The sequence below is a fragment of the Tripterygium wilfordii genome, chromosome 17 (genome assembly GCF_013401445.1).
Source record: "Tripterygium wilfordii isolate XIE 37 chromosome 17, ASM1340144v1, whole genome shotgun sequence".
Lineage (NCBI taxonomy): Eukaryota > Viridiplantae > Streptophyta > Magnoliopsida > Celastrales > Celastraceae > Tripterygium > Tripterygium wilfordii.
In genome coordinates, this window is record NC_052248.1 from 652,383 (window position 1) to 665,831 (window position 13,449).

General features: G+C 37.1%; 3 protein-coding genes across 13 annotated transcripts; 2 read left to right on the forward strand and 1 right to left on the reverse strand.

Annotated features, from left to right (window-relative positions):
* Positions 1-416: 416 nt before the first annotated feature.
* On the forward strand, positions 417-7,038 carry LOC119982955 (DDB1- and CUL4-associated factor 13-like). 2 transcript variants are annotated; one of them, XM_038826566.1, is made up of 17 exons: positions 417-622; positions 705-794; positions 888-999; positions 1,364-1,391; positions 1,757-1,855; positions 2,065-2,134; positions 2,211-2,245; positions 2,330-2,404; positions 2,496-2,591; positions 3,646-3,709; positions 4,580-4,633; positions 4,907-4,992; positions 5,080-5,140; positions 5,228-5,292; positions 5,933-6,038; positions 6,222-6,310; positions 6,586-7,038. In XM_038826566.1, exons 1-17 carry the CDS (start codon positions 557-559, stop codon positions 6,746-6,748), a joined length of 1,359 nt encoding a protein of 452 aa, XP_038682494.1. In that variant the 5' UTR covers positions 417-556; the 3' UTR covers positions 6,749-7,038. The 2 variants fall into 2 exon arrangements, with proteins under 2 accessions (XP_038682494.1, XP_038682495.1); XM_038826567.1 differs by having other exon boundaries at positions 419-622; positions 899-999.
* Positions 7,039-7,227: 189 nt separating this feature from the next.
* On the reverse strand, positions 7,228-10,306 carry LOC119982956 (nuclear cap-binding protein subunit 2). Its single transcript, XM_038826568.1, has 8 exons — positions 10,176-10,306; positions 9,846-10,069; positions 9,594-9,732; positions 9,479-9,512; positions 9,089-9,199; positions 8,158-8,205; positions 7,952-8,058; positions 7,228-7,506 (listed from the first exon to the last, which is right to left on the reverse strand). Exons 1-8 carry the CDS (start codon positions 10,191-10,193, stop codon positions 7,432-7,434), a joined length of 756 nt encoding a protein of 251 aa, XP_038682496.1. The 5' UTR covers positions 10,194-10,306; the 3' UTR covers positions 7,228-7,431.
* A 217-nt stretch (positions 10,307-10,523) lies between these two features.
* LOC119982155 (protein NUCLEAR FUSION DEFECTIVE 6, mitochondrial-like) lies at positions 10,524-13,264 on the forward strand. 10 transcript variants are annotated; one of them, XM_038825373.1, is made up of 4 exons: positions 10,524-10,782; positions 10,864-10,985; positions 11,700-11,749; positions 13,126-13,264. In XM_038825373.1, exons 1-3 carry the CDS (start codon positions 10,631-10,633, stop codon positions 11,717-11,719), a joined length of 294 nt encoding a protein of 97 aa, XP_038681301.1. In that variant the 5' UTR covers positions 10,524-10,630; the 3' UTR covers positions 11,720-11,749; positions 13,126-13,264. The 10 variants fall into 10 exon arrangements, 8 of the variants coding, with proteins under 8 accessions (XP_038681301.1, XP_038681304.1, XP_038681299.1 ...); XM_038825376.1 differs by lacking the exon at positions 11,700-11,749 and adding an exon at positions 12,510-12,577; XR_005464302.1 differs by lacking the exons at positions 11,700-11,749; positions 13,126-13,264 and adding exons at positions 11,317-11,381; positions 12,169-12,491 and having other exon boundaries at positions 10,525-10,782.
* The last annotated feature ends 185 nt before the right edge of the window (positions 13,265-13,449 follow it).

Genomic DNA, 13,449 nt, shown 5'->3' on the forward strand with positions numbered 1-13,449 from the left:
GAGCATAAATTAGTGGATTGAGTCAAACATTCTCACCTACTACTTCTCATCTCTCAATTTCTTTAAATTATAATATGATATTAGAACATAAACTTGATCCTAATGACCTCACGCGACTCTTAGCCTGATAACATGGACAATAAATACCTTGAATAGATTAAGTCAAACATTCTCTCCTCCTTCTCATCGTTCTCAATTATAATGTGGTATTATTGAATGGGCCTTGCACAAACGGGTCCAGGCCTATTCGTTGCAACGTCGATCTTCAAGGGCTTTTCCCTGGTCTACACGCCAGCCCAAAAAACGCTTGCAATTCGTCATGGACTCCCTTGAACCGGGCCGACATACCATTCTCTTAAGCCCATTTTGTCACATCAGTGCCTTAGTGTGGGTAACCAAGGCCCATTCAATAATACCTCGCCTGCTTTCGTTCCAGGGTTTTAGCGGTTGCCTTTCGTCCTAGGGATTAAGCTTCCCCAGGGTTTATCTCCATCGGAACACAGAATCATCTCGCCATCCTGAAACCTTTCTATTGAATTCAGTAATAGCAGACAGAATGAAAGTGAAAGTAATATCGCGCTCTACTGATGAATTCACTAGAGAAAGAAGTAATGATCTTCAGGTGATGCATTGATCTTCTTTCCTGAAATTTCATGTTTTGCATTCAATTTTGGCCTCTTAAACCGCATATGATTTTCTATCAGAGAGTGTTTCGAAATTTCGACCCCAGCCTCAGGCCGCAGGACAAGGCTGTGGAGTATGTACGGGCACTCAATTCAGCCAAATTGGATAAGGTAATATGGCTTGTTTATATGATGAGTTATTAATCGGATCATTGTTCTTTCAGTTTTTAAAATTTTCTTTTACTTCAATTTTATTATCTGTAGATTTTTGCAAGGCCATTTGTAGGAGCAATGGATGGACATATAGATGCTGTGTCCTGTATGGCGAAGAACCCAAACTACTTGAAAGGAATATTTTCTGGTTCTATGGATGGAGGTATGTTGTTGATGCTTCGCCGGTTGATTTATTATTTTGATTCTGAGTTATAGTAATAATTTTGGGTATCTATTAGATGTACAGTTGACACTTCTTTTATGTGTGTGGGGGGAATGACTTTGGCACGAGGCTCAGTACTTTTACTGCATTGTTGTGCTAGCTGGGGTCTTGAAACAGACTGCAAAATCTGTTGCCAATCAGGATTGGTGTTTTACATGCTGGCATGAAGTTGATGCATCTTTTTTTAATTTCTTTTGCTTCGAGTTTTATTGTTGGAATATAAATAATCATCATCCTGGGTGAAATTTTCATAAACTTGAGTTTTCTGCCAATTATATTTTCTAATATTTCTGTTGCACCGCAGATATTCGTCTCTGGGATATAGCCTCCAGGTAAGATCACGCTGTCCTGAATTAGGCCTCTTCAAAAGTTTATGTTCCTTTATTCTAAAAAAATGGACATTGTACATTCTTGAAATAGTTACATATACATAATACAATACATATTTTCTTTTCATAAAGTATACATAAAGCATGTTGGAAATAGTTTAAGAAATAAGCAACAGTAAACTATAGGCAAGTTTCATAAACATTAATCAACATAGAGGAAAAGGTTACCAGATTGGCCTTTGGTTGGACAATTTGCAAGTACATATGTATGCGGGATAAATTTAACTAATATCCTTAAGGAATTACAAGATATTTTTTCGGTCATTTTAATCTTCGAATTTCATAAAATTTTGAAATTGCTTATGCAGGCGAACAGTTTGTCGATTTCGTGGTCATGATGGTGCTGTTAAAGGTCTGACGGTTTCTACAGATGGAAGAATTCTTGTATCATGTGGAGTTGATAAAACGTAAGACAGATTTCTGCTGTGAACCTAAGAATAGGTTTCTGCATTATGAATGTGTTTTTTTTTTTATTTTTTATTTTTATGTTAAGTGTTCTAAAACAAAATTCTGGGTGTAACTTATAGATTGGGCTGGCTGGCACTTATAGTTCTCAAACCCCAGTTCATGAAAGATTACATTAATTTCACATCTAATGGACATTTTTTTTAAACAGTGTCAGGCTCTGGGATGTTCCAGTTGCTACACTTACAGACTCAAGTGACTCTTCCGATAAGACTCCTGAGGTATTGCTCATAAACTTGTCATTCTTATGCATTTAATGAGTAATCCAGTTCTTACCTAACGTACTGTACTTTTCAGCCACTGGCAATTTATGGTGGAAATAATGCATTTTGGTAAGAATGGTGACTTCTTTAATTGGTGGATAACTTTCTCGGGGTTTATTGTGTTCTGTTTCGAGCTTATTTTGTTATTTTCAGGGCTGTTGATTACCAGTGGGATGGTGATCTTTTTGCTACTTCTGGTGCTCGAGTAGATATATGGAATCGCAATAGGTTTTAGCTCTTATCATATTCTACTCTTTTTTTTGGTTACACATGAATGTTTCTCTAATTACTTTATGATGATAATATACCATGGTATTAGATCCCAACCGGTGAACAGCTTTGAATGGGGAACGGACACAGTTATATCTGTTCGATTTAATCCTGGAGATCCAAATGTGTTGGCAACTTCAGCTAGGTATGCATGGATGCTTGTCTTGTTGACCATTTGTTTTCTGCGTGACTATTTGGCATTGATAAATAACCTAGATTTCCTAGCTTTGTATGTTTCCTTGGATAGTGCACTGTGGTCTAGGGATCTTAACGACAATGTTAAGGTTAATGCGAAGTTCAATTATTGATTGATATCTTGTGTTTTCGCACTTTTATTAGTTAAACTGCGATTTAAATAATAAGAGAGAGAAGGTGTAGTAGGTTTGAGGTTCCTAAAAATTGAATGCTATCACCAAACCTGTATGTTGTTTGCACTTAATTAGTATGAAGAAGCCATTAAAAAGATGCTTTCTGATTCAATAGGTTAATCAAACATGAATTGATCTATTTTCTCCCGGCCCAAAGACCCTAAGGCTATGCACTGGATTGTAATATGAGTATCTTGTTGCTGCTTCAAAAATTCCTCTATTTCGAAACAGAAACACTTTGATTTGTTCTTTATAATTAGCTAGTGAATTAGTTAATGAACTCTTCTTCTCCAAAAATAAGAGATACTTCCATAAGCTAGGAGCATGTCCACAGAAAGAGATTATAGATCAACAACACTATGTTGAGAATCCTAAATGATTGTTTGGATCCAGTTATTCAGGGCATTCCTAGTAGGTGAGATTTGAACCAAAACCTGTGAGCTAACAGTCCCAGATTTTCATTCCCTTTTCCACCGGGCTACCCTGAGCATTATTGGAAATAGAATCTTATATCTCTTGACATAGGATACTGACTTACATCCAATTATTGTAACATGCATCCTGTTTTCTCTTAAAATAAAATTCAGCATAAAAGAGTCGATCCGCAAGAGTGGTGCCACCCAATAGGGCCAACAATCCAAAAGGAGAAGAGCTTCTAAGATATTGTTTAGCAGTAGGTTGTAGTCTTCTTTAATAGTGCTTGCAAAGCTGTACCGCTTTATGATCTATTTAGGCTATAGTCTTTCTTGTTCTTAGAACAATAAGTTAATTTCCACCAAATTTGTTGCTGTGATATAGAATTTTTGTAACTTTTTTTATGTACTCTTTTAGTGATCGGAGCATAGCTATATATGATCTGCGCATGTCATCTCCCGCAAGAAAACTTATCATGCAGGTAGTTATTTGTCCCTCATCTTTATGGGATGTATCTTATGATTCTTATCCAAATAGTTAAAAGTCTTACTTCTTCATGTTCCTTGAGAAGTAAGGGTCTATTGGTGTTTTCTTTGCCTTTTTTCAGTTTTGGATTTTTCCTGAAAATAAAACTAAACCACCAAAATGCCTGATTCCTACTTCTTTTTCTGTTTTCTATGGAAAATGTTTCCAGTTGTTAGAAAAATGTGTTAGTTGAAAAGTGGTGCACATAGGAAATGGAATGAAAAGATATGCAAAAGAATTTTATCATAGGAGCACCAAGGGGGTGCAACCGAGGGACCAAGATTACATAGCAGCTAAGCTGTTTGCTATTAAACAAATCAATATCTATTTGGCTATATCAGAAAGCCAGAATTTGCATCATTTAGCCAATGTCTATAAACTGATTAACAATTATAAACTGATTAAGGAAACATTCTTTATCTTCAATCTTCCTAGAGGGCTATAGGATTTTCAAAATTATTTTAGACCATGTCTCGTGCACTAGGCACTCGCAGTGGACACATGGTTGGGGATTGCTGGCATGTGATCCCATGATCTCTTGGTTGTTATGTCATCTTTGATTTAGAATAGGCCTAAGATCCATTTTCTTTATCGAAATAGAATTTAGTGGAGAAAATGCATAAATGGACAAGATACTAGATTTTGAAATTTTATTGTCTGACATCTTTTTTTATTATTTACTTGGTGGATATTTATATTTGAAACTGTGCTGTTAGCCGGTTACAATATGGATTCTCAAGATCTTTGTTGTCCCTTTGCTTTAGCTCTTTCTTATTCTATTATGTAACTGTTCCTCAGCCATCTGATCTGTATTTTCTTGCCACAGACGAAAACCAATTCTGTCTCATGGAACCCAATGGAGCCAATGAACTTCACAGCTGTGAGTATAAGAACTGAAATTTACTTGGAGCAAAACATAATTCTCATAGTTTTGTCACAGTTTCTGATATTCCATATGAATAAAGTTCTTTAATCTCTTAATGCAATAGAGCTTTCTCAGGACTTCTATTGTTATGGAAGTATTCCAATGAATTATGCATTATTTAATCTGATCCATATTCACTAGTGCTTTCTTAATGATTTTTTGTCATTGTTTTAACATCAGTATGTATGACAGTGGCGCAGTCACTAACCATATTATCAAATGATGCAGGCAAATGAGGATTGCAATTGTTATAGCTATGATGCTAGGAAATTAGATGAAGCTAAGTGCGTACACAAAGATCACGTCTCAGCAGTGTATGATGGCGGTCCCATATCCTCTCTCTTTGTTATGTTTTTAATTATATATTGGAAATGTTATGAAGCATAATATTTCTTTTCCAGGATGGATATAGACTATTCACCAACTGGCCGTGAATTTGTTACTGGATCTTATGATAGAACAGTGAGTTTTTTTTCTTGCTTTTATTCCAGTCATTATGTGTATTGGTGTATTTGGTGGGGAAGCTGCTAATGAACGTTTTTCCTGCAGATCAGAATATTCCAGTATAATGGTGGTCACAGCCGGGAAATTTATCACACGAAGCGAATGCAAAGGTTACTAGATTTTGCTTTGCCTTATATTATGGATGTTTCACCTTGTTATTAAGTAATACTTTTTTTTGAATGGTAAATAAACTTTATTAAGGACACTAGCAGGGTGTCACCCAAATACAAGAGGAGATTAAGGATCAAGGAACAATCAAATCAATTACATTAAATGCTACATTGTTAACATTGACTATCCCACTAAAATAAAGAGATTCATGTCGCTGAAACACTCTCTTTTTTTCTTTTTTCTTTTTTCTTTTTTTTTTCCCTCTTCTCCCCATCTCAGTCAGCTTTTCAGTGTTGCAATAGCCCTTTTAATGTGTCTCAACTTCCTGGTCTTGTCCATAAAGCTCCGAGCAAACTAGTTGCTTGAGAAAGGAGCCAGAAATCACGAGCAAATTCTTTTATAATTATCGACTATATAGAGTAAATTAGGATAGAGATTCATGTTGCTGTGCTGACTAGTCTGGGATCAGATCTCAGTTGACGCTTACGCATCAATAAATCGGGATTCTTTTATTGTATTTTATTGATTTCTTTGCTATTGTTTCTGTTTCAACCTTTCAAATTTTTTATTCTTAATAATTTCCTTTTGATTTCTGCTCAAAAAATTATTATTTGCTGACATACTTTGTTGTCTATGAAGGGTATTCTCTGTCAAGTTCAGTTGTGATGGAAGTTATATTATATCAGGGAGTGATGACACCAACCTTAGGCTCTGGAAGGCTAAAGCGTCAGAACAATTGGGAGTTGTAAGAATATATATATTTTTTGGACAAGATACTTGATATAAAGGATCGTTCAAAATTCACTGTTCTGTTCTTTATGTACTAAATGCATTGATCAAACCGTTGCCTTGTTGACTATCTCTTATGGAATCTAGCCGTCTTTGCTTTTTAATCTAATCCCTTATCCGTTTATCTTATATGATGTAGCTTCATCCAAGGGAAAAAAGAAAGCATGAATATCATGCGGCTGTCAAGAATCGATATAAACATCTCCCTGAGGTCAACCGTATTGTGAGGTAAGAATGATTCTGGAATTGTGCTTTAGGAGATATGGTGTAAGGTCCTAGAAATCAAACAAATTGTAACTATTGGGAGAACTGCAAAGGCATGTTTTCAAGCTTGAATAAAATTTTCTTCAATAGAAGACATTCAATTTGCTGTGACTGGAACATAATGAAAATCAAGAATGGAAAAGTACACTGAAAATAGTGAGGAAACTCTCTACAGCCAATGGATGTAGATGAATCTCAATTGTGCTTAATAATAATTCCACTGTATTTTGTGTTTGCAGGCACAGGCATCTGCCGAAGCCCATATACAAGGCAGCTGCCCTGAGACGCACTATGACAGAAGCGGATAGAAGAAAAGAACAAAGAAGGAAAGCACATAGTGCTCCAGGGAGCATTGTTACTGAGCCGATGCGTAAAAGAAGAATCATCAAAGAAGTCGAGTGAACAACCTTCACTTCCCAGATATTCAGGGTAGGGTACCATTCCCACTTAAAAGATTAGGTTTAGAATCCTTTTTTTTTATGCCTCGCCGAGGGATTTTCCCAACTCCAGTGCTGTAGAATCATCTTTTGCCTGTTGGCAAACTATTGTCAAAGATATTGGTTGTCAGAATATGCGAAGTTTAGTGTTTAGTGATCCTTCGGTAGCCTCTGTGAATGTAAAGTGTGAAATGGTAAGGAAACAAATTCAATTTTGTTTCATATTCTTAGTGTATCATTGACTTATTCGTCCCATCAAAAGATTGTATTACATTTAGACTTTTATTCATGTGGAAATGCTTTCGAGCCTTGGAAGAATTTCCCAGTCAAGTGTAATAGACCTTATCCAGGGGAACAAGAATTTCCAGCCTAGCCTGGTTTATTATTAGAGAGAAGCAACGCCTGGTCCATTATTTGGAGCCAAGAATTTGTAACAAAACAGTGTAATACCGTTCTGGAAAGTTTTTATCCTTCAGTTGCTTGCATAACATGTACAATTGGAGCATGATGCTTGAAATCAAAAGATAAGTGACGTGCCCAGAAATGAAAATATTTAGCTCTCAAATTGTTGCAAGAATACATGATCATCTACCCCATTTTACAACGTTATCAGCTCCATGGGTGCCATATAACAGCAATAAGAATTAATTATGATCGTTGCTTTCGATCATCTTCCTCATCATCATCGGAGTCACCACTCTCACGAAAACGAGGATTCTTTTCCTGAAGTGCCAAAACAATACCGGATTATCAAAAGAATGAAAACGGCGATGATTCTGAGGCAAAAACTTCAAAAGCAGAAATCACGTAGGTATTCTGACTAAATATACAAAATTGGAACCTTGTCACACATTTTGAATCAGCCTCTTTTCAGTACACAAAAACAAAAATAAAATAACTAAATAACCAAACATTGAAATTAACACAGCGCAGTGTATGAAAAGGGACAATTGCATATCCTTAGCAGAGAGATAAAAGGTAAACAACTCATGTGCACAAGGCTCCCACAGTGGCTGGGGTCGGGGGCATGCAAGATGTACGCAGACCTTACCCCCACATATTATGTGGAGAGGCCGATTCGAAATAGAGTCTATAACCTCTAGGTTGCACCCCTGCAACTCTACCATTGGGCCTTGTAGAAGATGATTTAGTAGCATTGACATATTACCGGTCTAGAGTCATGATCAGAGTTTCTCCTAGATTCGTTATCAATGTTTCTCTTTGAAGACTCATGAGCATGGCGATCGTCATCCCGATGCCTCTTCCGATGGTAATCTGCCACAACAAAGAAGGAACAATAACAGTCAATACTTGGACATGGTAAACAAAAAGAGCGTGCAACACAATAGAAAAAATTTAGAAGACAGACAGTACCTCTGCCATGTCTAGAACCACCACCGTGGCCTCCACTGTGTCTTCCATCTACATGACCAAAATGTCAGAACATTTCGAGAAACAACCTTCTATAACAAGTACATGTAGCTTAAGGAAATCATAAAGCTTTTGTAGGCCCCCAGTAAACAAAAAGGCTAAAGTAAACCTGAAAGGCATAAACTATCAAAGATGCCACTAAAAAACTGCTGGTCTAATAACAATCGGTGAGACTTCCATACAACCTCATTTGGACCAGTCAGAAGTTCGTGCCACTAATTACATTCAGGACCATGTCTAATGCAGTTTCATTAAAGCCCATAACATTAATAATAGATAAAACACAGAATTTGTAACAGCTACCTAGAATTCTCAATTCATTCAAAAGAAAATCACTAGACAAAAATCTTCGGGTATCAGTTAGCTTTCATATAGCTTCAAAAAAAAAAATTCCACATTGCCCACATATACTAAATAGTTTTCTTTTGCTCTTATAACCTCAACTTGCACCTATACTATTACTTGGAAAAATACAGTATAAATAATGATTAACATGCCCGAATTATTTCTGCCAATCTGTTCTGGAAAGATTCTACAAATGGCCAGTGAACTTATTTAGGCTCATGGGGAATGGCTAAAACGTCAAAGGTCCCAAAAAAAAAATTTGCCCAAGTAACCTTCACATTAAGAACATATTAGGTCCATATTGAACTGAGAAAAGGGAGATATGGCTTATTAATTCTACTGATTAAGTTATTGTAGGATATCCTCCATCATACGTTTTCTCTCAATAAAGTAACAATTTATGAATTCCACAATGTCGAGATAGAACAGATTTCGAGATTGCCAACAATCCCGTTAACCAACTCACTCAGTAAACAGCTCAAAAAAATGCAGTAGTCAAGAGAAATAAATAGAGCCACTGGTGACTTACAATGAGGTGCCATATTTGGTGGGAAAGAGCCCAATGACCCAGTACCATAATCTACAAGCTGCCTTTGTGCTTCCAGCTCTCGCTGCACTAATTTTCCATAACCACCTCTGCGTATAACACGTTGAGGAAACTAAAGGAGAACACATACTTAACTTTTTAAATAATTATCAAAGCAACAAATCAAAAACATAACTAATCAGAATTTTCGCGATACTTCTCTAACCTCCAGAAGAACAAAATTAAATAATACCAAGAACAAATGATGAGAATATCAGAAGAAGTTCCCATAAGGGAACTCGAATAGATCTATTATGAAATATCACTGGCGTTTCAGGATTCAGCTAAGGTTTAAGACATTATTCACAATGAAAGCAAAATAACAAAGGATATCTGGATCATAGTCAGTACGATATTCATCCCGCACCTGTACAATAATTGGGAGAAATCAAATTCCAACAACTATAACATAGACCACAGACAACAACTGAGTATGATGGCAGCTCACCTGTCCACCGCTTCGTCCACGGCCCCATTGCCTTCCTTCCTGAAACCCCCAATCAAAATCCACACGTATAGGACGGTCATCAAGAATTGTCCCACTTATATATTTGACTGCATCCTCTGTATCTTCTCTTGAATAAAATCTGACAGAAAAACAGACACGAAAGAGTTCGTAAGTCTCACTAAGATTATCTTTTCCAGAAAGATTACATCAAAAGCAATGCTAAACAATCAAATTTTGCTATTGGAGACTTACAGGACAAAACAAAAGCCACAAGGTGTCTTGGAGTTCTTCTCCAATCCCATGATTATCTTTTTAATTTCTCCAGCTCGAGAGAAAAGCTCGTAAATTTGCTCTTCAGTTGTATAGAAGGACATGTTACCAATGTAAACAGTGGTTGACGTTTGAAGTGCAAATTCGAATTCTTCTTGTGTTCCCAAGAACTTTCGATCCCTATAAGCTGAAAGCTTCGTTTGATCCTGAAATTCATAAAACAAAAAACTCAAAAATGCGCAGAAACAAAATAACGATTCAACTTCTATATCCAAACGAAAACTCAAAAACAAAGAAAGAAAAACCAAATACCTTGAAAAGAGAAGCCATGGCGCTCCCCGAGTGTACAGAACCTTGTCTCGCTGACTCGCTTCGAGCTCTTTAGTCTTCCTATCTAGATAGGAAAGATAGAGAGCCCTAGCAAACCCAAGTCAGAGGAGGCCCAATGGTAGCCCACCCAACTGCAGGTCCACAACTAGTCTAAGCCTTGGGCCTATTCAGAATTTAGTCGGTTACAGGCCCATAAGATTGTCACCGTTGAAGACTTGGGCCTACTGAGAATTAAATTTTGGCCCATGGAATAGGCCCATTTTTCGCTTGGGTACTTTTGATCCACAGACGGTCTTCCAAATTCTCCGTGTGGGTTCCTCTATTCGCGCAACCAAACAATCGGATAGGGTTTTAGTCCCTCCTTTCTGAGTGTAGTTCACTGAGTACTTCGTCTTCTTTGATTTTTTGATTTTCCTCCAACTGTTGTTGTCTTCGAAATGGCTTCCTTCGCCGCCGCCAGATCCGTGTTCCGCTCTGCCTCAGCCCGTAGTGCTGCGGCGCGCCTCGCCTCCAGAGGTAGCTCCGCCAAAGCTGCTCCGTCGCCCTTTCGTACCCCTGGTAGCAAACCCCTACCTCAATGCACTTTCAGGTTAGCATTTATAACTTTTGCATATCTCTGTGGGAGAGAGTGAGAATGGAGATTTGAAAACGTTCCTGCTTGTCACTGTAGGTTCCCTGTTGAAATGAGCTCTTGTGTGGAAACGCTGCTGCCATACCACACGGCTACAGCTTCCTCTTTGATGACTTCGATGCTCTCCATTACTCGCCGCAGTTGTGGTTGGCTTCCTGAAGGTAATTAGATATTGATATCTTTAAAGTGTAATAGCTGGTGAAAATTTTCATTTGTTGTTTGATGTTCGTTTGATTGTGATTGCAAAAAATGCTGCCAGTGGATGGCTCTGCTGTTGTTGGATCGAACTAGGAATTGATAGACATGGTGAGGGTGGTATTTGTTAGAGGAACTGGATTAGAGAAACTATTTTATGGCATTTCATTTTTAGATAAGAACATGAACTGGTGGGTTGGTGTTTGGAAAGCTTTCCCTTGCATGCTTTGCTGATTCTCTGAGAAGTGGTTATGCTCGTAGGCTGCCTAACCAGTGTGTTTTTTATTCTTGAATTAGGTATCTAGCAATGTTTCTAGGAGACTAGGACATCTTGATGTTCTTTACTTCCTTTCAACTTTCTGGTAAGCTAGTGTTTACTAGATGTTGGCTTCAAGTTGTTGGTCATGTAACTAATGCAATTTTTTTTGAATGCAAAGGAATCAGTAATGATTTTGATTTAAAATGAGAGGGAAGACACTGCTCTTATTATCATTGTGCAATATGGCAATGATGAACTTCATGCAAAGGCATAAGAGCCTTTTTTTGTCACCCTCTTCTTTTAAAATGGATGGAATGCTTAACTGATTCCTCATGGCGCTTCTAATAATTCATTTTCCAATTGAAAATTACTTAATCTGCCCTCTGAATTCCTGTGCATTCTCCTCTTTCTCATGTTGTAGGATGTCGGAAGACTAGATGAAGATGGAGAAGCACTAATGGAATGACTTGGGTCAGTTTATTTTTTTGAGGTTTCAAAATAGAATAAACTGTGTCATTATAGGCTAGGGAGGATGATTCTACGTTCAGATGTAATGTTGACTGTTTAATACAATATGGGGCATTTTGTAGACATTGATTTTATTCGAATTTTGTTAAGATGGATGATAATCAAAGATAAAAGAATGGCCTTACATTTTTTCCCCTTTTGTTGGGTGTACTGGTATTTCTAGCCCTATCCTACAAGAGTTTATAATCATGTCTAGAGGCTTCTGATGCTTTTATTTTATTTTTATGATTTAATATGTGATTCATATATATGTGGTTGTGAATAAGTGGTGCGTTTTAAAGTTTTTGCTTTATAGAATTTGATTTAAGGAAAGGATTGCTGTTATTGTTTGGAAAGCATACTGATTATTTCTATTCTATCAGCTGCCAATGATGATGTGTGATAAAAATCGGAGGATTCAGGACTGTTTTGTGTACAAATTCAGTATTCTAAGACAGTAACTGCTGATAAATTAGAAGTTTTGAATGAGCAGCTGAAGAGACAACTTCAATTTCATGAGCCTCCAAACCTAGATCAATTGATAGTTTCTTTCCATTCCCCCCAATTCCTTTAAGATGTTATTCGAAACTTAACGTTGAGTTCTTTGACATCAAGTCGAGATGTATTCCAGATTATTGACTTAAGTCACAGTTTAGAACTTTTGTTTCATGTGTGAATGTTAATAAAATCAATGGCGTAATACTAATATCATGTATTTAATCAGCTTGCAATGATGATGCATGATGGATGTCCAATTGGTTCGAAGGAAGTTTTTCTCAAAGTACTTGAATTGTAATGAGCCTTCTACTGAACAGTTTTGTTTGTTCTGGTAGCTATGTTTCTCTTTTCCATCTGAATTTATTATGTATCCTTTAGCTGAAGCCTTTGGAGACTTCATTGTAATGGAGCATGCATATTATTATCGGCTGTATTCCTACCCTTTATCATGATCGTAGACTGGTAGTGAATATAGTTGGACGGCTGCTCTTGTACTTGTATGCTCTTGTACTTGTATGCTCGTGTTCGTTGCTTTCAAGTTCATTTATCTGTATGGCAAAGAGCAATTTGCTATACTAATAGTATATAATAATTCTGAAAGTGGAGATGTCCAGAACTTCTGTATTAGTTCTCAGTTGTCTGTTGAAACCCACACAGAATTGCTACTATGACGAAGCTAAAAGCACATGCTTAAGCCAGTGGCATTTGGCTGCCCTAGCTTCTTTGAACTAGTGTGATCCAAGAAGAATCATCTGTTTTGCTTGCTAGCTAGGTTAGAAGTTTATATTTTTCCCCCTTTCTTTTCTCTGTTAGTTTCTGATGACTATATTCTGCTTGTTTAGGGCTGTAATTTCCCCTACTTGCTGGCGACCTGGACAAGGATTATGACCATTTATTTCCTTATTTCTCAATTGCTATGTTGCAATGTTTTGTGGATTACGGCTGCCAAATTTACAAGTATGATTTGATTTCCATTGTTAAGAGGAATATTTTTTTTACCGTTCAAAAGTTCTCGTTGATTGCAATTGTTAGCAACCATTAGTATTTGGAACTGCACATACTACTCTCAATGATCCCGTATGGGCCAAATTCCACCATTGCATACAATTAAGCCCAGCAGGTTTACAGCCTGAGCTGTCTATTCAACAAGGCCCATGGAGCCTCAA